Raw genomic sequence first — 24,373 nt, forward strand, 5'->3', positions numbered from 1 at the left:
GTATTTCTCACTTTTAAGGGAATTTAGCTATGTCTGAAATGTTATTTTTGATATTATTAAACTACACAAATGTAAAGTTTCCCAGTGTTCAATTCAGAAATTAATTTGCTTATTTGCTGACATTTAGATGAGAAGATCGATAACACTCCCCTATCTGTACATCAAATATGAAGCTAAAGCATGGAGACCCTTATCTTAGGTTAGCATAAAGACTGGACTGGAAATAGCTAGCCTGACTATTCAAAGGTAAAAAATATGTCTACCATCACCTCTAAAGCTCTACCCTTAGGGGTTTTAAAGAGCTTTTTAAAAAAAACAAAAACAAACTTTGGAAAGCTTGGTATTTCCCCTTTCTCATTCTTTCTGCTAAGCTATTGTTAGTTAACGATCTCCTGGCTGTAGCCTCCTATAATGTACATATATGAGAGTGGTATCTATGTTCTCATCTAACTCTTGCACAAAAAAAAAAGCAAATACAGGCATTTCCCAAAAAATGTTAAACCAATCTTTTATGTCAGTTCATGAGACATTGATCAAGTTAAAACACCATAACTATGCTGCTAATCACCAATTAAGTGCAACCAAACTCATGATGCTGAAACCTATTTAAATTTTTGGCCTTATTATCAGATTAAGTGACTTGTAACAGTGAATATTGTCTTTCCGTGCACATGTTAAATTAATGAGCAATTTTCACATCAAACTTTGTTCATAAACCATATCAACTAAGCCCCTTCTGTTGATCCATATAGACTCAGATCCTCTTATGAGTTTTTCTATCCCAACAGTTTAACAGTTTCCTTATCAATCTTGCTACTATGAGGTGGATAAGTTCAAGTCTTCATCTTTTTTCTTCTGCATCCACATTGTCAGCTCTGTAATCTGTTCAGTTAACTGGAAGTAGTTCTCCAGCAAAATAATCCTTCAAAGCCACACTGTGGCAAAACGGAATATACAGCTGACCTGTCAGCTCCGTCCATGGTCAGGAGATGAAGGAGGTATATATTTTTTAATAAACAAGTTTGACTGTACAGTATAAGGGAATAAGAGGGGACTATAAGAGAGGGTAGAAAAAGGAGGAGCCACGTATAGTAAAGCATTATAAGAGAGGTAAGGAGAAGGGAAGAAAGAAAGAGGTTTGTTCTTCACTTTGGAAGAGCATTCGCCTATTTTAGCTTTCACATCTCTGCAGAAGTTCAGGAACAGTCACCTCCACCATTCTATAGAACTGCTGCCACTCGCTACATTCCTTGATAACTTGTGATTCATGATGCAAATTAAATTACCATGTGTCTAAGAAATTTCTGACTTTAAAAAAAATCAAACTAACAACTGTAATTCCCCTGAGCAGCAAAATTGGTGGCGGACCAATCCTGAACTCCCATAGCGAAATTAAGCACAAACAAATCTACATTTTCCATCTGACCTTGGTCTAAGGAAGAAAATAAAAGTGCAAACGAAACTGAGGAAACTGAAAGGGGATTCTGAGTTCAGGACTAACCAGTCCTGTTGGTTTAAAACCTACAGGCCCTTCAGGGTCCTTGAACAGCAGCATCTCTGTCAGGCTCCTCAGGGCTGACGATTGCCGTAAATCAACGGTATGATGAAGACAGAGATATCGTCTCCGGAGCCCAGACGCTCGTTGGTGATCCTCCAGCCTCTGTCCCTCAGCACGCCACGGGCTCGCATCACCAGGTCCTGTGCTGCCATTGTGTACCTGGACAACAGTGGAAACAATAATGAAGCCTTCAAATCAAAGTGTTTAGGGCCCTTGATACTGCCATGTTATTACTTAATTTGATAATGTTATAAACTATGGCTCATTTTATGCTGTCTGAAACATGATGACACTTGAAAATTTAATTGCATCCTCTTGAAATGTAGAAGTTGATGGCGGTCTGTGATGTGTTTTCAATATTATGCCTTAAAGTTGCTGTCTGTAGGCTTTAAATGATGCGCAGATGCTTGACCTTCTATGCACTGGTGTGCAAAAACTTTTTGTTAAAAAGTGCCATGATACTGAGAGCAACTGGTAAATTGCCAAGTTTGTAATTTATCCTTGAAATAGAAACTGCGCCTGTTGAATAAAACATGCAACCCAGTGGCACAGTTACAGCATTCACATTCAGACATAATACTGCAGCAAAAACGGATGAGTGGCCCAAACAGAATCAAGGTAACAAACCTGTGATTGAAGAAAAAAGAGAGATGGACGAAAAAGGAACTAATTATCCCACCTGTACAGGTCATCAGGGTCACAGTTGGCTAGAAAAGTAGTGACTGCCTCAGCTACTTCTTGGTTGGAGAGGACGTCCCAGAGCCCATCCGTTCCCATCACCAGAACATCATCAGCTCCGTGCTCATACTGTGTCAGGTTATACACCTTCACCTGCATGCCAACACACAAAACATTAAGGCTTTCATTCTAAAACACTCTTTATTAATTAACATCTTGATGTTTCAGATCTTCAAAAATACAGTAGCAACAGAATTATTTTGGTACTTTTTTATCACTTAATTTACCTCCTTGTTGTGACTTCAAACCTCAGCCTCTGGTATTACTTTGATGCAGTACTAACCATTGAAATTCAAGATTGTTTTTACCACCTTTATCTTTAATGAATGATAAACAAGACTAAGAGTCTACAGCCATGCTATTGGCTCTGTGAGGCTGTTCATTGGCACAGTGGAACTTTGAGATACAGCTGAAGGTGATGGGAATGTCATTAATTTTACAGGTTTTTTTTTTTTAAAGGCAATACATACAATAATTGTTGAGATATTTCAGTTTGGACCATAGTGGTGGACCGACTCACCGATCACAGCTAAGAATAATGATTTCAAGTAAACATGGAAAATGTATACAGAGGATAAGAAAATATAATGACACAATTATTTGGATTATATCACTTGTGTGCTCAAAGTGCAAATGATGCCCTACCATTAGACTTCACAAATATATTGTTCTATTGCTTCCTTTTATTTTGGGTTTAAGGTGACACGTTTTATGAGCATTTTCCTTCCTTTTTTTTTTTTTTACCTCATCTGTCTCACAATTTCGTTATTTTTTTATTTTCTATGTAATTAGCATGGTTTTGCCACTATGCTTTTACTAATGCAACAGCAAATAACTGCAACTAAAATATGTTGTTCAAGCAGAAGCCAATGGCTGGCATTAATGCCAACAACTGGACTGATAGCACAAAGAATTGGTTGTCTGCTCAGAAACCAGAACTATGACATACAATTTTAAAGTTATCCCAAACTGAAAGATTTCTTTAAGATTTCTCAGCTACAGCAGCTCAATTTTCTCAGCCATATTGAAATCTATCCTGACCTGGCATTTCCACAACTTAATAAATTCAATGCACTTTTCATTCACTGAAGGTATTTTCAAGAAACCACTTGAGAGGCTCTGGTAAGAGGTGAGAGTTGTGTGTGTGAGAGAAAGAGAGGCACCCGGTTGGAGACACAAAGTGCTGAGAGGAGTTAAGTCTTCCATGTGAACCTGGTATGAACTCGGGTATTAATGAATTAAAGATCAAACAGAGAGCTCTGGGAGGAAAAATGCAAAACTCTGTAAGATGAACTGCAACGGGAGATGAAAGCACTTTGAAAAAAGTGCCAGACAGTCAGACAGGTGAGCTCAAGTTCTCCTGCAGCAGAGAACCTTGTTTAGACAGAGAGGCAGCAAAATGCTACTTCTAGGGACTGTGGTGCAGATATGATGGCTAGAAGCAGGGTAAGTCGTGAAAGAAGTCATGAGACGAAACAAGGTAAGGAATTGGGGCTGGCAAGAAAACTAGAGAAATGAGATGGAGGAAAGAAAAAAGGAAACATCTGTAACATCGGATTTTGTAATAACTGTACCAGCTACGGGAAACAACCCAAGTCTGAGGGTTAATGGGTTTAAGGAGATAGATGTTGACATGTTAGACCACAATTCCTTGTGTTTGGAAAACCTAGCATGACAAAATGAAGCACAGTCCAACCACAGGCGTAAGCTGATATCTACTGTATTTCCATGTGTTCTTGACTGGTATGAGCACCAGAGACAGGACAAGATCATTATGTTCAGCCTAACTTACAGGGGCTGGAATTGGATTTTTGGAACTCTGTACCCCATGCTGGAAAAATCTATGAACTAGTGGGATAACAAGACATTAACAAGCATGTTTAATAAATCAAGCTGCTCAAGAGAACAGTGTCACTATAGTTGGGGTCACTTGACACTAAATGACCCACATACAAAAAAAAAGGGAGGATAAAAGAAAATGACAGTGACACAATTTTCATAACTTTGCCTCTGTACACAACCAAGATTGGATTTGAAACAAAGCCATCCAGATGTGATTGTAGTGTAGGCTTTCAGCTTTTATTCAATGGGTTTAACAAAAAATCGCATTAACCATTTAGGAATTACAGCCATTTTTATACATAGTCCCTTTTTCAGAGGCTCAAAAGTAATTGGACAATTGACAATTTATTAGTCTCATGGCTAGGTGTAGCCTGTTCCCTTGTTATTTCATGATAAATTAAGCTGATTAAAGGTCTGGAGTTTGAAATTTGCATTTGGTAGCTGTTCATTGGAATTCTCAATATGCGGTCCAAAGAGATGTTGATGCAAATGAGGGAGGCCATCATTAGGCTTAAAAAACAATCCAAACCTATCAGACATATGACAGAAACTTTAAGGAGTGGACAATTCAACAATTTGGTACATTCTTAAAAAGAAGGAATGCACTGGCTAGCTCTGCAACACCAAAAGGCCTTGAAGACAACTAAAGTGGAGAATTCTATCCTTGGTGAAGAAAAAACCCCTCACAACATCTAGCCAGGTCAAGAAATCTCTCAATGAGGTAGATGTATCGCTGTCAAAGTCTACAATCAAGAGATGCCTTCATGATTGCAAATACAAAAGGTTTACGACAAGGTGCAAACCACTGATAACACTCAAGAACAGAAACGCCAGATTCAACTTTGCCAGAAAACATCAAAAAAAATTCTGCCCAGTTCTGGAACAAGATTCTATGGACAGATGAAACAAAGAATAACTTGTACCAGAATGATGGGAAGAAAAGACTATGGAGAAGGAAAGGAACAGCTCATGATCCACAGGATACCACATCACTAAGAGTTAACAAAGTGTTATGGCATGGGCATGTATGGCTGCCAAAGGAACTGGGTCACTGGTGTTTTATATGATGTGTCTGCTGATAGAAGTAGCAGGATTAATTCTGAAGTGTATAGGGTTATACTATCTGCTCAGATTCAGCCAAATGCTGCACAACTGATAGGACGGTGCTTCACGGTAGAGGTGGATAATGACCCAAAACATACTGCGAGAGCAACCCAAGAGCTTCTCAACACAAATAAATGGAATATTCTTCAATGGTCAGTCACCAGACCTAAACCCAGTTGAGCATAATTTTCACTTACTGAAGACAAAACTGAGGGCAGAAAGACCCACAAACGAGCAGCAACTGAAGGGGGCTGCAGTAAAGGCCTGGCAAAGGATTTTCATCCAATCCTTGTATTAATAATTATGTTGATTTGTCCAATAACTTTTGAGCCTCTGAAAATGAGGAACTATGTATAAGAATTCCTAAATGGTTAATGCAATGTTTTTGTTACACCCCATGAATTTAAGCTGAAAGTCTACACTTCATACACATCTGGATGGCTTCATTTCAAATCCATCGTGGTAGTGTACAGAGGCAAATTTACAAAAATTGTGTCACTGTCTGAATTCTTGTGGACCAAACTGTATATAAGAATAAAGAAATATTAAAGCAACAGTTTTACCTCAGGGCAACAGGAAAGGAACGGCTTGATGTAGATGTTGGAGTCGTGAACTTTGAGGTCATGGTCACCGAGCCCACGGGTCACACCTATAGTGGCCAACACCCGAGCCTGTAAAACACAGACTGGTTAACTTTCGGTTCCCTGGAAGTTTTTATTTTTTTACAAAGCATTTTTGTCAGAGGTTAAAAAAAAAATTGAAATATGTGTCAGTTAGCTGTTAATTAACATATGGATTTAAACATGGTCTCTGTCCCAATGTAAGTGCAACATACATAAGTGCTCATTGTATACTGCTGCCGTATAGATTTGCATTTTTTGGGAGATTTCATATGCTGGTGTACTAGTTTTTTAATTCAGTGAATACATGGGTAAATATAGATGCCTAGATGTCAAGTTGGGATATTGCTGGTGTAGTCTGACAGAGGGAAAATCTTACATGTGTTGAATACTTAAGAGAAAACGTAAGGTTTTGGTATCAGGCCATCAGAATATGATTGAGACTTTTCATGTAAAACTACTTTCTTGCACTGATGCTCATCATTTACGTATCTTCCAGCAGTATCTCAAATAGGCTGAAATAAAAGTGCATGTTTCTGTTCCTCCTTCTGCATAAATGGATTTGTTAACTATACATTACACTAAAGGTGGCTGAGTTTTATGGCTGTAAGCTATACAACAGAAGACAATTGCTAAAAATCCGCACAACAAATATCACAATATGTGACACTGTTGAAAGTGTTGTACAGTGTCCTAAGGACACTAAAACTCAACAATGTTATTTTTCTATCCCTATAATTATCAAAATCTTTTTAAATATTCTTCCCCTCCTTCATCCCTGTTTGAAAACTGAATTTTAAACACGCGCTGTGTGGTCGACAGAGGCTTTTTCCCCTTCTAATGAAGACAGGTTACGTCTGTCTTTGCATCAGACTGAACTGACTGAAAATATGAAACAAACTGACATGACTGAGAACTTGAAGTGTTTTGTGCAATTTATTTGGTGGAGTGTTTTCAGTTTCGGTCTCTTCTTCTCATCTATCCCTTGCTGTCCCAGTGGGGATTAACTTCACTTGTCAGAGAGATGACTGTCATCTCCCGAGTGGTGTTCGTCTGTCTGAATGCCGTGTGCGTGTGTACTAGAAGTTGCTACTGGAGTGAAACACATGGACCATCTCCCCTCTCTTCTAGTGAGAGCGTGCATTCACACACACACACACACACACACACACACACACACACACACACACACACACACACACACACACACACACACGCAAACGCACACACATCACAGCGTGTTACTCGCACATCAGAGGCCAAGTGTTCGCCCACTCTCTGGGTGGCTGGCAGGCATGTAGTGAGTGTGTGTGTGTATCAGACTGACAAGATTAGACTGTGTGATTTACTTTTTTCTCTGCAGTTCTAAATTCCAGAGTAAATTGTACAGGGCTTGGAGTGGACACATGAACTGTCTTACACACACATACACACATACTTGCCTTTTTCCCTTCACCATATATTAGTGGAAACTTAAGATCGTCATCTTCAATGGTCTTGTACGCCCTGTGTTTGAGGAAAGAACAGAAGATCAAGACATTCTGACACACACACTCGCACACAAATAATATACACACTGAAAAAGAGGTACATAAGTGCAGTGAAAAGAACAAATGGAAACTTTGGAGGTCTCTTAAATGCATTCCCTGTGTCACATTGGCTCTGGGAGCCATTTTGGTTCTATAGCAGTTCCACAGACAGCACTTTCTACGCTCTCTCTCTCAGATGCATCATTACCCGTCGAAATGTAGCACAACCAAACGACACTGCCACCTGACTAACTACTGGGCCTTTTATGTCTCTTACTTCACCATCTCAAGATCTCATAGGGAAACTGAAGTCAAAACCTCCTTTTTAATATAATTTGCTAATGTAAACACAAATATCATGGTCATTCTTTTGATTTATCTCTAGATGAGAAATCTCAATACGCATTAAAGATGCACTAATCAATATTTTTATATTAGCAATGAATCAAATGGCTATGTGTAATGTCAAAGGGGTCATTTGTAGTGATAATAGAGTATTACCTTACTTTACAGTTACCCTCAGCTATACAAAGCGTTTAAACATCTTTCAGTTCATTGTTTTGGTTTTATGAACTGCAACTTTACTTTTTTACTGTTTTTCTTACAACTCTCATCCACGTCATTACCAGCTGCACCAGGAATCTGTTTTCAGCAAAAATGCTCTGATAACCTGACTGTACACTACCTGCCCAGCGCTGAAAGGCAGGCAGACGAAGTTAACAACCAGCTTGTGAACACAGGAGCAAAATCAGTGCTGCAGGGGCTGAGATACCCTGACATTTAGTCCCTAGTATGGGACTAAAATCCAAAAATACACTTCCCAAATTGCAACTTGATAGCATCTATTGTGAATATTCTTCTGTCCTCTTCAATTCCTTTAACAGATGGTATCAACCATTCACATCTAGGTTCATAGGAACCAAATCAAAGACGCAGGAGGACAAGGAATTTAAGACTGTATCACACAATTTTATTATTTGAATATAAAAAGAGTACACGTACAAGTCTGATATATGAAGGGTCTGCAGATCCACAATCTCTTCTCTGACATGATCTTTTAACCCCTCTCACCCCGTGCTCCTCCTAAGGGATGCAAGTTACACAGGACTGTCTTTCTGGTATAATTCAAAAATATTGCCGAGTCACAGTTACACAAGATTCTGTGATTGCTGCAACTCCAAAATACTGTTGAGTCGCCACTTTAGTGGTAGCTACGAAAACACCTGCATGCTGGTACAACAGCGTACTTGTCTCCACTATCCCTAGCTACCCTTGAAAGATAACAGATTTGCTTGCTCAACAAGTCAAGATGATGTTTCTCTTCTTCACCACTCTGTGTAAACCTTGTGCTTTACTGAATACATATCAGACCAAATATTAATTACACGAACATCACAGTTTCCTTCAACACATCTCTTTGCTAGACCCTCCCGGTGTGGTAAAAGCCCACATCTTTCAAACTACACACCACTTCCTCTTGAATAAATAATAGTGGAGGAGGATTAATAATATACTTAAAAGTAGGAAACAAAGGGACTGCCATTCTTCCTGTAGGTTTTCTAGACTTTGATTCTGCCTGCGTCTCAATGGAAGAGTGTTTCTCTAGAGTGCAATAACAAGTGTTTTGCTGCTGAAAAATTTAGTGAAAGAACGTGAGAGGGAAGGGATCTTACAACAAACAAAAAATAAGTTCACAAGTGCACAAATGGAAGCCGAAGATCTGAAAACACACTTAGAAATGGAGCTTTGATGTCAGACTGAAAGACTCCACGGTTGACGCTGATGTACTTAAACTAGCTAGATTAAACTTGGCATCAGCAATCAGTGGAGAATATCAACAACTTCAAACGGCTTCATATCTGACCAGGGTATTCTCCATCTGTCGGTCTGTGTCTCTCACTGCCCATTTGTCTGTCTCCAAACTGAGATGCGCACTTTTCATGACCCAAACACAACACTCTCTGTTTTTTGCCTTTGTGCTGGAGAGGTAGAAATGGAACTTATTCATCCCTCAGTCAACTTCCCTTCTCTACTCGTCAAACCTTACACCTCTCATAGTGAGAGAGAGAGAGAGAGATAGAGAGAGAGAGAGAGAGAGAGAGAGAGAGAGAGAGAGAGAGAACGGTGAGACATACATCTAATCAAATTTATCTTCCCACTGTTTAATCTGGAAGGTGACGGGGCTGCTGAATGAGAATGCTCATTTTCAGTATCATCTACTTTGCATTTCAGAGTTACACACCTAAAAAAAAAAAATCATAAATGCCAAACATTAATTGTTTCCAGCTTCTCAAATGTCAGGTTTTACTGATTTTCTCTGGTATATTATTAAACATCTTTCAGTTTTGAACTGTTGGCTGGACAAAACAAGCAATTTGTATACATCACCTTGGGCTCTGAGAAATTCTGATGAGCAGTTTGGCTCTCGAGGAGCTCCATATGAATACTTCCTTGCTCAAAGAACATCTAAACAGTAGCTGCTTCAAATAAACAACCCACGGTAGCCAAAAGCAGGATCATTACAGTCTCTTGGCTTTCTCAAATCTCTCAAAAATTATTCTCCCTCTGCCTCAGTTTGAGACCCAAGCTAACCTTCACGCTGAGGAGATTTGAGAATAAGACAGTCTAACGGACAGCTTATATACGGGGCTATGCCATGAACCTCACTAATTTTTCAAATAATGTCAAGTACTGACAGTCTCCATTTAATGCCTGTTCAGGATCTTGTGTACTTATTCTTTTATTATATAGTTTCTGAATGAAATAAAACATATGCTAGTTTTAGACTGTTTTATTTATGCATATCCACGTATGTTGTACAGCAGCTTCGGCTTGTTAATAAAAAAATGTTGTGTTGAAAAATATGTTCAAAGCTGCTATAATCATATTATTATATCAACAATGGATCAAATGCTTATGTGTAATGTCAGAGGGGACTCTCATAGTGAAAAACTTACAGAGAATAATCACCCAACTGCAATTTCCCTCAGCCCTATGGCCTGTTTTAGCATCTTTAGTTTCATTGTTTTGGTTTCAGAGCCCACAACTTCACTGTTTTGGTTTACTCTCATCCCACGCTGATCAGCGTTGTTTCTAGATGTAGCAGGCATCTATTTGCAGCGCAAAAAGCAGTTTAGCTCGGATAAACCCACTATACACTACCTGCCCAGCACCAAACAGGAGACAGAAAAAGTTAGCGGCTAGCGGGTGACTGCAGTGGAGCATTTAGCCACTAAAGAATCAGATAATTCCCTGAGGAGTTAGTAAAGAGCAAAAACTTGGCTAAAAGGAGAGTGAATTAATGTATTATATTTGTCAGGTGGAAAGAAACACGACTCCAGGCTTCATGTCTGTGTAAATAAGCCAGTGTTTGCTAACAAGTTTGCAATCTTAAAAGCTGATACGATGACATTGTTGTGTTTAGGGCTCGTTTCCGCTGCCTCCAAATAGCCAAAAAAATATTTCTGAAAAAAATATACTTCTGGTATACACAGCAAAACTGGAATATCCTGTCTGCACAGGTACTAAAAATGTTCAAAAAATACAATTTCCCATTGAGACATAGATAAAAGATAAAAATGACTCCAAACTACTTCCTTGCAATGATGTTAAGAGAAATATAACAGTAATCCATACAGTGGTACATCCTGGCTGACTCCGAAGGGAGTGGCCTTATGGTGAAATATACATCACAAACCACAATACACACAGTACAGTATTTGCCTCTGTGTGCCAGTGAGTGAGAGTGAGTGTCTCAGTAGAAGCACATCTCATTACCGGCTTCCACCACCGCCACAGTTAAATAACATGGTGCGAGGCTAACCCACATAAGACTGCTCATACAGGCCCATCTCTGCTGTATCATTATATGCTGTATCATTATATCATATCAGGTTAGGCTGCTCCCTCCCTTAGCTCCCTGCCGGTCTCTTCAGCTCCCACTGTGTATACAAGTTTAAGCAGCAGTAAAGGAGGGAGAATGAATGTGAGAAGCAGGGATTCAGAACACGGTGTGATAAGCAAATTAAATCTTTTTTCAGATTATTGTTTCTTCTAGGGTGGATGCAGCTGGGTTGGGGTTTCTGGGTTGTGATTCATGGTAAGGGAGACTTTTTTGTGGATGCAGGAGTCTGACATCTTTAAGTGTAATGTGTAAAAGAGAGAAAATTAAAGAGGCAGAGGGGGGCTGAGGGGACTTACCACCCTTTCATGGTGAAGTCTCGGTAGAGCATTCTCTTGCCTACCTCCTTCCTCTGAACTTTCCGGGGAAATTCCAGGTGCGTGAACTCATTTCCTAACAGGTGAGGCTGCATGAAACCCTGGAAGACAGACAATGACGTTCTTTGAGTCAATCAAGCAACTAAATGTGTGGCAGATTAACAGATATAATGAAAGTCAATTACTTTGGTTTTTTGCCCTTTGTCACTTCACTCTCAAGACCAACTGATAAGATATGATGTGGGAGAATAAAAAATTCTACTAACAATATATTGGCCACTATTCTTTTTATTTGTTAACCTAGACACATAACAGAAACAAAAGTCAAATAAATTTGTATATTGGTCTAGCACTTGATAATTTTCTTCTTACGTCATAAAGGCTGTTATGAGGTCAGTACAATCATTGATAGCAGACTCCTGGTGAACACACACACGGAGGAGGACAGACCCCGAAACACCTGTGTTTGTAGTTCACTGTTATGACTAAAATATGTAATCAGTGGGACATTTTACAGTTGAAAAATAACTGTCAGTCCTCTGTGTCTATCTCAATGCCTATTTTTTGAATTTCTGTACTGCAATTTCTTGTTATTGGCCAACATATATGCCAACAGTGATATTGGATATTAATGGCTATGCCAAAGTATTGGTCAGGCTCTAGTTCACTTTTACTCAGTGGTGGAAGAAGGACTCAGATCTCTGACTTAAGTAAAAGAACCACAGTGAAATAATACTCCATTACAAGTAAAAGTCCTATATTGAAAATGTTGCCTAAATAAAAGTATTCACATATCATCAGGAAAATGTACTTAAAGTATTAAAAGTATAAGTACTTGAAATGCAGAAAAATGTCTCCTGCATTAATGTGTAAGCAGTAGTTTAATGTTGTAGTTGGTTAAGGTGGAGCTCATTTTTAACTCAAGCTGCAAATAATGATTATTGTCATTATGGATTAATCTCATCTAATCATTATGGATTAAAAGTGATTGTTTGATTTGTAAAAATTCAGAAAATAGTGATGAATTCCCATCACAATTAACCAGAGCCCAATTTGGCCTCCACTGTTTTTGTCTGACAAATAGTCCAAATAGTCCATCAGAATTCTTAAAATCATTTAAAGGAAAAGGAGCAAACCTCACATTTCAGAAACTGGAACCATAAAAATGATTGGTATTTTTACATGACATGATCAATCAAATAGCTGTCAATTAATTTTCCATCAATCACATAATTGTCTCAGCTCTAGGTAGTTTAATCCATAAAAAGCATCATATTGTAAAAGATCTTCATTTGTGTGGTATGCAAAAATCTTGTAAATTTTGTAAAGTAACTAAAACAGTCAATTAAATGTAGTGAAGTATAGAGTACAATATATCCCTTTGAAATGTACAGCATTTGTAGTTTCAGGTAGGCTAATGTGACTTTGTGTGACTAACGTTATTACATGTAATTTGTCTAGATTCAGATTACATGTCAGACTAAAGACTAGGCGTTATACTGTCAACAGAAGACGGATAAAGACATATAGGTATGTTTTTCTTACCAGGAACTGGAGTCGCTGTCGCTCTGATTCTGGCGTGAACTCTGTTGACATGGCAACGATCTCATTGTTTTTAATAATGATAGCCCTGCAGACATAAACAAAAAGTTGTAAAAGTAATGTACACGCAACCTTCCATTCAAAAGAACAAGAAGGCTATTACTTGCACCTTCTATCTCTGCCCCAGCATATTGATGCACTGCCATTATATGTCTTTGGGATCCCTAGGGTCTACTGCAGTTTAATTAACCCTGCGTCCTTAACAGACCCTTTCATTTAGAAGCATAAGCACACATACCTACTGTCACCTGCATTTCCAACGTATAGTTTTCCTAGCAGGTAAACCACAGTGAGAGCCGTACATCCACCTGTGATGTTGTAAACTTGCTTGTCCCTCTCAATCTGTGCATCCTGGGAAAGAAAGAGAAAAGGACAGTTTTGCAAAACTTTAATGAAGCATCACTAAAGATCACAATAGAAAAACTAAATGTCCTTAAAAACAAAATCCACACTGTGAGCAGCCAAGGCAGGCATAAAGAGAGTTTAAATATATCGTCTCTGTCTTTTTCAATTCAATAACTCAGACACAGAAAGTGAGCAAGAGGCAAGACTGATCAACTTTTCAGAAAGACAGACAATGTGTGGGCATAGTTGTAGACTATCGATGGGTTTAACCTGAACCTTTTGTTGACCGTGTGTCAGTAAACAAGAACTTGTGGGGCATGAAGAATGCAGACAGTGATATGTGAAAAGGTTTCTATCTTGACTGAGCATCACCAGCTTTAAGGAGCCTTGTACTGGCTGTGCAAGTGCACATATTCAGAGTGCTGTTATTTTTCTGTTCATTTTATAATACATATTTATGTATTTGAAACTCCTCCTTTTAAGCTATTTCTGTCTACTACTTTAAGCCAACCGGGACATAATCACGTGATTTTTTTCTGATTTGCAGGTCTGTGCAGAAACCCTGCAGACAGAGCTCTCTGATGAGCAGCTTTGTCCCGTAGGTGGACTTCTTTCTGCAGAGGCGGCAGCTTTAACTGATGCAGTGATCATCATCAACAAAGGATGTCAAATCAAGTCTAAGAGTGTTTCTTTTCACAAAATGGAAAGGGTGTGGTGGTGGTGGGGGGTCTTAAAAGAGCTTTCATAATGATTATTTTTTTAGTCTGGGTACCACAGGGTACAGCTAGAACAGTGTGTACTGCTTTCCGTTGCCATCTAGTGGTAATACTATATAAACTTATAAACTTTGGCTTATAAAGACATCTCATCTCAAACCAGTTCAAAAGAAGCATACAATACAAAAACACAGACAGAAAATGGAAAGGAAACACACAGGTGAACGCCATAAAAGAATTTGTGATGTTTTCGAGCATTAATGAGTTATTTTTGGATACCTTTGCTAAGATACAAAAATAGATTGCCTCTGTAGCTTTTTCGTCTTAAATGCCTTTGATTCAAAAGCAAATTATTTGAGACATACTTAGTGAGACACTGCCTTTGAACTAGATAGAGCAACAGAAATCCACAGTCTAATGTGTATGGTTGAGTGGCATCATTTCATAAGTCAGCTCTCTGATACCAGTTGGCAATTTGATGCCAATAAACTGTAAATAGAGATGCTAAGTTTGTGGTATGTGTGCATCTCTCTAAAATGTGCGTGTTTGCATATATGTGTGCCTTTTTGTCCTCAGGTCAGAATATCAGTATGTATATAGTATAGCACACATCATATAATGGCAGCAAACACAACAAGGAATTCAGCAAGTGATACCAGCTTTTGTTTATCAGTACTTATATGTATATGCTGGCTCCATTAAGTACTTTAATTTCCATATCTGCTTGGTATCCATGTAAAGGTTTACTGCAAACACACTGGGAGTATGCATGTGGATACTGCAGAAATATCAATTTTTTCATGTGAAGCATTTAAGTGTTGATTATTATTGAAATGGAGTCCATGGTGAGATGATTTCATGTCTATCAATTCAATAGTTGTGAGGATTTGTATTCCAGTGACATTATAATACTTGTGGAATGGTTGGCTTCATTTAATTATACTCTATTTAAAAAAGGAAAAAGACTCAAGGATGTATGAACTCTGTGCATTTCTTGCTATGACATTTCAAAATGTCATAGCAGCCTAAATAACATAAGGCGGATATTTTATAGTGTGGAACTTAGAATAGAGGACACCATAGCATCAGTGGTAAAAATGGTGGTAAAAATTCCGTAGCTGTGAGGTCAGACAACTGATTCCAAAGGAATATAATTACTTTTTCTGCAACCTGGATTACCAATTACTCTACATAAGAGCATCAGCCAAAATCCATAATCCAAAATGTTAAGTAATGATGTATGACAGAGTGACTTTCAGTGAGTGTGAAAGCTTTTAGGACTGATCAGGATGAGTTGATTCAGATACATCATGACTTTACACCTGTCTCTCTGTCTCTCACCATCTCTTTGAAGGCGTTCTCAATGGCTCCTATAACCAGGCTCTCTTGCTGGATCTTCTTCTCTGTGAAGAAGCGAGGTGGTGGTGGGGTGCTGCATGGGGAACCAGGCGCACCTACGGCCCCACGCAGCGAAGCAGCCCGGGTCAGGGCACGGTGAGGGCCTGGGGTGTTTCCCTGGAGGTATGGGTTGTTGTCGGGCTCTTCCCCCAGCACAGTGGGAGGTGGGGAGGCCAGGTTGCGCAAGATCTCGATCACGGCCTGGAGCTGGCAGGCAATGTGGTGCTGGAGCAGGCGGGAGGCAACAACTGCTGCACCTGAACCAGCGTGACCATCAAACAAGGCCCAGTAGTGGAATACCAGTCCTTCACTGTCCTGTAGACAAAATATACAAAATTTATATTAATTTCATACAGAATGATCAGCACACAGAAACAAAGAAAATTAGCAACAAATTTAAACACAAGCATAATCAACCACACAAATGTGACAAAAATGATAAAAGAATTATAATATTGCATATTCTATCAGGAAAAATGTGTATTTTCACACCCTCTATTCAGTATCCCAGTATCTGTCACTGGCATCAGAGTTTTAATGGAGAGGCTCTATAAGAAGATCAGCGTTCAGAGCCATATTCACCACTGGGGTTTTAGTTTAACATTGGATTTCAATACACTGAAACAATGCTTTACATAGGGAGTCTGGAGTATGTCGCCATGTGTGTAAACATTACACACTCATATCTACCTACACACACATACAGAAAGAATATTCTGTGCCTTTCCAGAAACATGTGTCTGGAGCACACTCAGATGATATGAAACATATGTTATCAAAGTATGATGAGATATGAATGTACAGTATTCCAATGAAAACAGGGCGTCAATGAAAACGCTGTTGAGGTCTCTCCCTTTATCAAATAAGTGACTAAACACAACTGTTATGAATCCATATTGAAACAAGAATTGAAAAACCAATTTTTGCTTTTTTGCTGTAAAAGCATTACAAGTATGGATGCACATTTGAATGCCCAAAATACTAAAAATTACATTACTACAAATACTACAAACTACAACAAAAATATGCAGAAACCATCCTCCATCTCATCATAGCATACTTCAGCTAAATTAATGTATTTTTTTAAAATAATTTGAGATTTGGAAAAAAAGGCAAATGACTAATACTCATTTGTGAGAGGAGAGACCTAGGAGGAAATATCATGACTCATTCTGTCCAACAGTGTGTGGAACTGCAGAGGTCATACCTCCTTATCATACCAAACACACCAAAGGAAATCAAATCAAATCAAGTCTTTTTTTCTGCTGGAATGTCAGCTGAGGTTCGCTAAAGACAACATCTCTCTCTGTCTCAACTGTTTCCTCTAAGTGAGCGGTCCTCATATTTTTTGGTGACCGTTGCCACAAGAAGAAGAGCTATATGAGAAAAACAGATAATGAAATCTAAACTGTAATGTCAGAAGCAATTAATTTTATTTATTAGTATTGTAATTTTTATAAACTACTGTATAAACTATTTCTCCTGGGGTTTAATGAAACATACTTGGAAATCTGCTTGTCGGCTATGGTTGAGTTGGGTTTGTAAAAAACAGTTCCCTACAGAAAGACATGGCACTGTATTCTTTTTCTTTTCAAAATGAGATTTACAATATATGCCACAACCAAACGCACCAAAGGAAATAAAAGAGCTCCAGTTGAGCTGCTTGCTGAGAGTTAGATGAGAAGATCACTTTTCTTGTTAAATATGAACCCATAGCTAGCAGATGAGACTGGAAATGCTGGAAACAGCTAGCCTGGCTCTGTCCAAAGGTAAAAAGTAAATCTACCTCCAAACACCTCTAAAGCTCAATAATCAACACATTATATCTCATTTGTCTAATACGTACAAAGTCTGACGCATAAAACCAGCATAAAACCACAAGTTCTTGTTTTTACGCACTTAAACAAACAAGATGTAATGTAGCAATTAGTGAGCTTTTGAGGTGCTGTCAGGCACCCCTGGACAGAGCCAGACTAGCTCTTTCTATGTGTTTCCAAGCTTTATGTTAAGCTAAGATAACTGTCTCCTGGCTGTAGCGTCATATTTAACATACAGTTGTGAGAGTGGTATCAATCTTCTCATCCAACTCACGGAAAGAAAGCTTATAAGCACATTTACTAAAATGTCAAACTATACTTCTTTACTGTCAATTGTTAAGCATTTAGAAATGAGTATTTAGTGTTAAAGTGAATAGCTTACATTTGACCACATTTTTTAGGGGCTTTAATGTGAACACGAACTCGAACTATCAGGTAACTGCTCCCTGTGTATGCTTGTGAGCAAAACTATTCATTAAAGCAATATGTATGTACTCTATATACCCTGTGTATATACTAATGCATTCCACTGAATGTGTATTTGTGTTTATGCGTTTACTTACCTCTCCTACCTTGCTTTGCTCTATGCGGAGCCCGAGGCCCTCTCCATTGGGCAGGGAGTTGCGTCTCTTGGCGGTGGGAGTCCTGTTGGGAGTGGAGGGAGGGCAGTAGCTCATTGGCCTCCTTCTGGCCACTACCACTTCACAGCATGCCTGGTCCTCATTCAACGCGCTCTTACCAGCGTTAATCACCCTGTGAGAAGAGAAGAAAGGACAGTGGGCATGGTATACTGTATATACTGGTTGAGTCATATTTCAGGCTTTGACGGTTAACTTTTCTATAGACATTTAGAGGTCCCCCTATATAAAAATCATATTTGGCGATATACTTTTGGCTTTTATTTTTGCAGTTAAACTTTTGCTACAAGCGACAGATACATCACTTTCTGTGACTTCCCAGTCTGACAGCTGTGGTTCTGGAACAAGCGTTTGAATGAAAGCCAACATCATATGCTTTTGGTTGGATGAAACAGTACTGCAGACTTTCATGGTTATTATGCCGCACTGCAGGATCACAACAATTAGTCAGAGCCACAGCCTGAGGTTTCTGTCTTTTCACCCAGTGAAGCAGCTGCCTTTCTATATTTCATGTTCCTGATGGAGATCAAACAGGAGGGCCTTTTTTGTGGTACTGCTCTGCTGGGAGTAACCTGATGCATCGGTACAGTGGCTTCTGAGTGAATTACAGGTCTTTGTTTGTGTGTGAGACTCTACATGCCCTAAGCTGTGTGTGTGTAGTCTTATTTAGCTTTATTTTGTCCCTTATTTAAGCAGGCAGACCACACAGAGAGATGATGACCCAGTAACAAGTAAGGCCAACCACACAGTAGCTGTGTGATTTGCATAAACACAATGCACCGATCAGCAACAACATTAAAACCAGCTTTTTCACACTGCCAGGAATAAAAGTTAAGTAAGGACATACTGATTTAAATGCATATTTACTTATTTTTTGGTTTGGCTAAAAGTAACATAAACAAGGAGTCTTAACACTGGAATCACTCCTTAATATACCATGGAGGTTTTTCGCCACGCTAGCATCATGGATCTAGTGATGTCAATGTCGGTCTGTGGTTCAAAATTTCAATTTGTCCAACATTTTGGTTTATGACCTAAAACCTGTAAAACTAATAACATTAACTATTCTGCTATACTTTGTGTTTAGCATGCTAACACACTAAGATGACAAACATGGAAAACATTATACCTGCGGAACATCATCATGTTAAAATTGTCACTGTGAGCGTGTTAGCGTGCTGATGTTAGCATTCAGCTTAAAGATCCACTGTGCCTCAGTTCACCCTCACAGAACTGCTAGCATGACTGTCAACTCTTAGTCTTCTTACACTGTAGCATATAATTGCCCCAGGTTGCTAAAATCCTCAGAAGTCTCTCCAAAAATACCATGTACATGACTGCAGTGTCCGCACTCTTAGCTACGGCCATGATTGTGAAAGTCAGCGCATTACTGAAGACTTTTGTTGACACAGCAGTAACATTTTAAAGAAAATGAACCGCTTTCTACTTGCAACAACAATTGAGTAAAATTTCTACATTAAAAATTACACACATAGCTTTTCTGCGTTAAAGTAAACAAAAACCTCATTTGCAGCACTAAGCTTTTACTGGCCATCTCAAAGGTCACTAAACCTGCAGAACAATAGCTAATGAAAACTAATGTAATAAGGTTTCCAATAAATGCTGAAAAGAGTGAGATTGTGGAGACAGCGCCGATGAGACTTGCAAGTCCAACAGACATCTTGGAAGGGTGTTGGGAATGTCTGCGTGTGTGAGTTGAGAAATTGGCATGTCTATTAATAGATTCAGACTGTGGGATGTTTTCTGCTAGGCAGCATCATTGTCTCAATCTTAGCCTCAAATGCTTGTTAATCTTAGATAGAAAGAGGTACAGAGGGACAGAGCCATGAAGAAAAAGCAAAACAGAGAGAAAAAGTGAGAGTGCATTCATGTATATGTGTGTATATGTAAATTCTTATTTATGTAAGAATATATCCATTTATGAATTTTTTTTGTATTTTAGAATTTTTGCTGTTGCTGTTTATTCATCATAGGGTTCACAAATATTTGATTAATGGGTGTTCCAATGTTTATTTTCACATATGTTGTGCGTTAAATTGTGCCATACACTTGCTTTTGCCACAATGGCAAATTAATGTAAATGAAAAATGTTTTAATTTGATAGAAGCACAAGGAGAAAGAGAGTGGAAAATTCTCTTGAAAGCCTTGTGTAGCTGTCCATTGCACATGTCTGGATACTATCGGGTTTCAAGAAAGAGAAGAGGGAGGTGGAGGGAGTTTGCTGGAAAAACAATGTCCTTGTCTTCTTCACAATGTGAACTGGTTAAATGGGAGGAGACCACATCAATAATGGCCTCTGTATTTGACAGTGTAAAGCTGTATAGATCCCTTTCAAGTTTTTTTTACATGTGTATTCTTATGGCATTCTTGTCTGATCAGTGTTAAAAAGTTAAATATTATTTTAAATTATTTTATAATTATTATTTTAAATCTAAGTAAAATCCCTAGTGCCTCTGAAAACATGAATGTGTCCCAAGAATATGCTTATGTTATCTCTTAACTGACTCCCTTTTATTGATTTGTTATCATTACAGCTGAAATGATTATTTGATCAACAAAAAATTAACCCCAAACAACTCTGATAATGATAATTAATACATTTTTTTAAATTTTTCAAGCAAAAAATGCCAAATATTACCTTGTTTTAAATTCTTAGTTTTGAGCATGTGCTGCATTTTTATTTTATTTTTTAACTTATATGATAATGAACTGAATAACTTTGAGTTTTGGACTGTTGTTTGGACAAAAGAAGATATTTGAAGACTGCACCTTGGGATTTAACAGACTAAACCATTAATTGAGAAAAAAATAGCGACACTGGCTATGAAAATTAACATTTGTTGCAGGAAGGAGTTTCTTTGTCCTGTGGTAAGTCCTTTTAAACAACATTTCTCCGTTTTAGAACAACCGTGTGAACAACCAACATGTGTTTAATAAATGTGTTTGAAAATGGTTTGCCAATTCTTGTGGTATTGAGGGAGTTCCTGAGCGAAAACTGGCTGTACCTTGGTTATAATGTGTCATTCATCATGCACGCATGGTATAAAATCCATTATGTCCAGGGGGCTGGTTTTCAACTCTGATTACTCAGCTCTGCTTTCAAACGTAATACGTTACCACTGCACCCATAATTACAGTAAAAAATGTCCTCTGAGTTATTGTGGCCATAAAACAACATGACACATCGACCACTTTTAATCTTGTTGAAGCACAGAAGTCCAGGAAGCCTTTTTCTGCTTCATCTAATCAATTGTCAACGGACACAGTAATGCAATAACCTGTGTATGTGTTGCAAAAACATGTGCTGCTGATGTAGTGTGTGTAATAGAAGTACATATTTATGTGAACTTTGAACCCTCAATGTGAAAACTATCAGCAAAGCAATTCTCATCCTTCATAACTATAGTGCATTTAATTTACTAATCCTACTGTGTTTCATGAAAGGTGCAGCGGGTGCTATTGTGTGCTTATGATTGTGAGTACTCAATTGTCCTCATTTCAGCATTTGCAGGAGGAATGATAGTCATTTTATTCCTCTGCCAATCAAATTTTTGTTTCATTCGGAACAATTACCTTTCCTCTCATTAGGAACAAAACCTAATTTTCCCCTCCATGGTCAGACATCTCATGCCCTCTTTGTTTCTCTACCCTAGGCAACGAATTCTGGGCCAGACATTGGCCCCAAGGATGTAACAATTATTTGGTGAATCACAATGGTTCTAAGCTTTGCCTCTGTTTAACTTAGAACATTAAAGGAACAATGACAGCGAAACACCTACGTGTTAAATACTAAAATGGTCTTTCAAAAAGTCCTTTTTTAGTACTTTTTCTTGAGCATTTTAATCAGGATTGCACTACCACCTGAATATATCAGATAAGAAAATACAACGGCAAAATGTGAGTTTGAATGCGATGTCAGAATGGATGGGTTTAGATATCTTCTTCAACATGTAGTTCTAAAGGAACTGTGAGGCAAATCACTAAAATGGCACATTCGGTATGCAGTTCACAGTGATATTTGTGGAAGATTTACCTCTCAAAATTCAACAACAGAGACAGAGTATGATAATGAATGTCCAGTTAAAGCCACATGTAAACACCTATCTCACACTAACAGGGCTTTCCTAAAAGGTCCATCATGCCACTTCCAAAATAAATTAATACACTCATTTTCTCATTCATGTTTTGCATATAATAATTTGATAATACCCTTTTTTTTAAAAAAATGTATAACATTACCAGCCTCAGGGGACTATGTACTTATAAAACAATTTGTCACATTCAGCACATGCATCAATGCTTTAAACCACATCTCAGCAACACATACTGTAGCATGATGCTGAAAATGATCTGAAATTGTGCCTTTTGTATATGTTTTCAAGGTTCAGAAATAGCACTGCACTGGTAAATGAGTTATTATTAGTGGAATCAACATAACGTCGGTATAATGGGTTTTTCTAATCTTTTATATCCAATTTGTCAAGGAGTGTATCTAGAAAGGTAAAACAGCTGTGTAAAAATGTGACACGATTACATAAGCACGAATGGATCACTGCTATACTACGTGGATGCTGACGGAGACGGTGATGACAGGCAAAATCAGCAACAAACTCTTCACTTGCACTGCATCTCAAGACTATTCGGCAGTCTGGAGTTTGGTCAGCCAAGCCAGAATATGAGGTTGCATCTCATTGAACTGGTTTTCTAGAGGCTGGTGACATGCAATCACACACTGACACACAGCTAGCCATAAATAGAGCACAGTTTTAGACTAACACCCCGTTGCTGAAGGCAGAAGGTGCACCATCCTCTTGCACGTGAAAAACAGCTTGACTGCTGTGATCCTTTGGATCAATGCTGTCATCATTTTAACAGCACGCAATCTTAATTTGGTACAAAGCTTGGACGTTGCATGCAAAAGGCTGCTCTGCGGATCCAACAACATGCAGGAGACGGATACAGGTCACAACAGGTGCATCTACGCTCCAAGTCAGGGCTTTATATCTATCAGAGAATGAGCAGCTCTAACATCCTGTTTATTTCAACCTGGGCAGGAGCACATTTCTGATATAAAGTGTTGGGGATGAACACCTGCAAGCTCTTCGGCCTCCACAAGACTGAACGCAAGATGCTTTAGGCTACATTAAATGCCACTGCGATGACACTTGAAAGAAAACAGGAGCCACTTTGAAGGCAGCTGCAGTCGGGGTTACCTACTCAGCATATCCAGTGGCCCACGGTAATCTCCTAGTTTCTTTCAGGATGAGAATGGGCCGGGCTATGTGGTCCGCGGAGCACTCAATCTCATCCGTGGAAAGGCCAAGGAACTCAGGTCTCATATATGGGAATTTCAGCGGCAGCTCGGAACCGGGGTTGCCCCCACCCCCGGAGCTGCCCCCGGCCATGATTCCACCCATGAATCCGGCCACGGCGGACTTGACCCGGGTAAGCATGTTGGTGGGGCGTCGCGGCGGGGTGTCCTTCGGCCGGTGCGCGGCGCCGCGGCTCCCTTTCCCCGGATTCCCCCCCAGCTCGGCCGCGCTGGTCGATGTCAGGCTCGATGGAGAATAAGAGGAGGAGGAGGAGGAGGAGACCTTCAGATGATTAAGGTTTCATTCATTCAGAGCGGAGACATCAGCCGCCACCGGAGGCCAGGATGATGAAAACAGCAATGATGCTTTAAGTTAAACCCTGCACACCCCCATGGAGAGTCATTCATAACAGCTCGGCCCTCGTGAACGCGGAAATACACTGACGATTAACGGGTCACGTGACGCATCCATCCATGGATGCACACTGCAAAAACAAATTAATTCCATTGACTTTCTGCGGGCATATAATTCTAGTTACAGCTAAACCGAGTTTTAAAATCATAAAATAATATGAAATGTGCAATGATTTGAGATGAATCCTAGTTGAGCTACTATGTGGAAATTTCAATTGTTAACTAAATTTCCAGGGATCAAGTGCAAAAGGAGGAGCGATGCATTATTACTTAAAGATAGCTCTTTTTTGGTAACATTCAGCCACTTCACTTGACACAAGTAAAACTGATGTATAATTGAACGTATTTACAAGATTGCAAGGCTCAATAGGCTTACTTGGTGAGACAGATATTTTTTACAGTGTAAGATGAGCAAGGCTTGACACTTCTTACAGGGCAGGATGAGCAGCTTACAGCGGCTGACAGCAAGTTAAGAGTAAGTCAAGCCTATAGCTGTTATATA

At 39.0% G+C, this 24,373-nt stretch overlaps 1 protein-coding gene across 2 annotated transcripts; it reads right to left on the reverse strand.

Annotated features, from left to right (window-relative positions):
• Window positions 1-465: 465 nt before the first annotated feature.
• On the reverse strand, window positions 466-23,599 carry LOC120798100 (protein phosphatase 1H-like). 2 transcript variants are annotated; one of them, XM_040142143.1, is made up of 10 exons: window positions 23,364-23,599; window positions 18,060-18,240; window positions 15,614-15,985; window positions 13,450-13,562; window positions 13,155-13,239; window positions 11,592-11,710; window positions 7,305-7,368; window positions 5,806-5,913; window positions 2,238-2,389; window positions 466-1,717 (listed from the first exon to the last, which is right to left on the reverse strand). In XM_040142143.1, exons 1-10 carry the CDS (start codon window positions 23,597-23,599, stop codon window positions 1,570-1,572), a joined length of 1,578 nt encoding a protein of 525 aa, XP_039998077.1. In that variant the 3' UTR covers window positions 466-1,569. The 2 variants fall into 2 exon arrangements, with proteins under 2 accessions (XP_039998077.1, XP_039998069.1); XM_040142135.1 differs by having other exon boundaries at window positions 18,051-18,240.
• Between the last annotated feature and the right edge of the window lie 774 nt (window positions 23,600-24,373).

This window comes from Xiphias gladius, chromosome 2 (genome assembly GCF_016859285.1).
Source record: "Xiphias gladius isolate SHS-SW01 ecotype Sanya breed wild chromosome 2, ASM1685928v1, whole genome shotgun sequence".
Lineage (NCBI taxonomy): Eukaryota > Metazoa > Chordata > Actinopteri > Istiophoriformes > Xiphiidae > Xiphias > Xiphias gladius.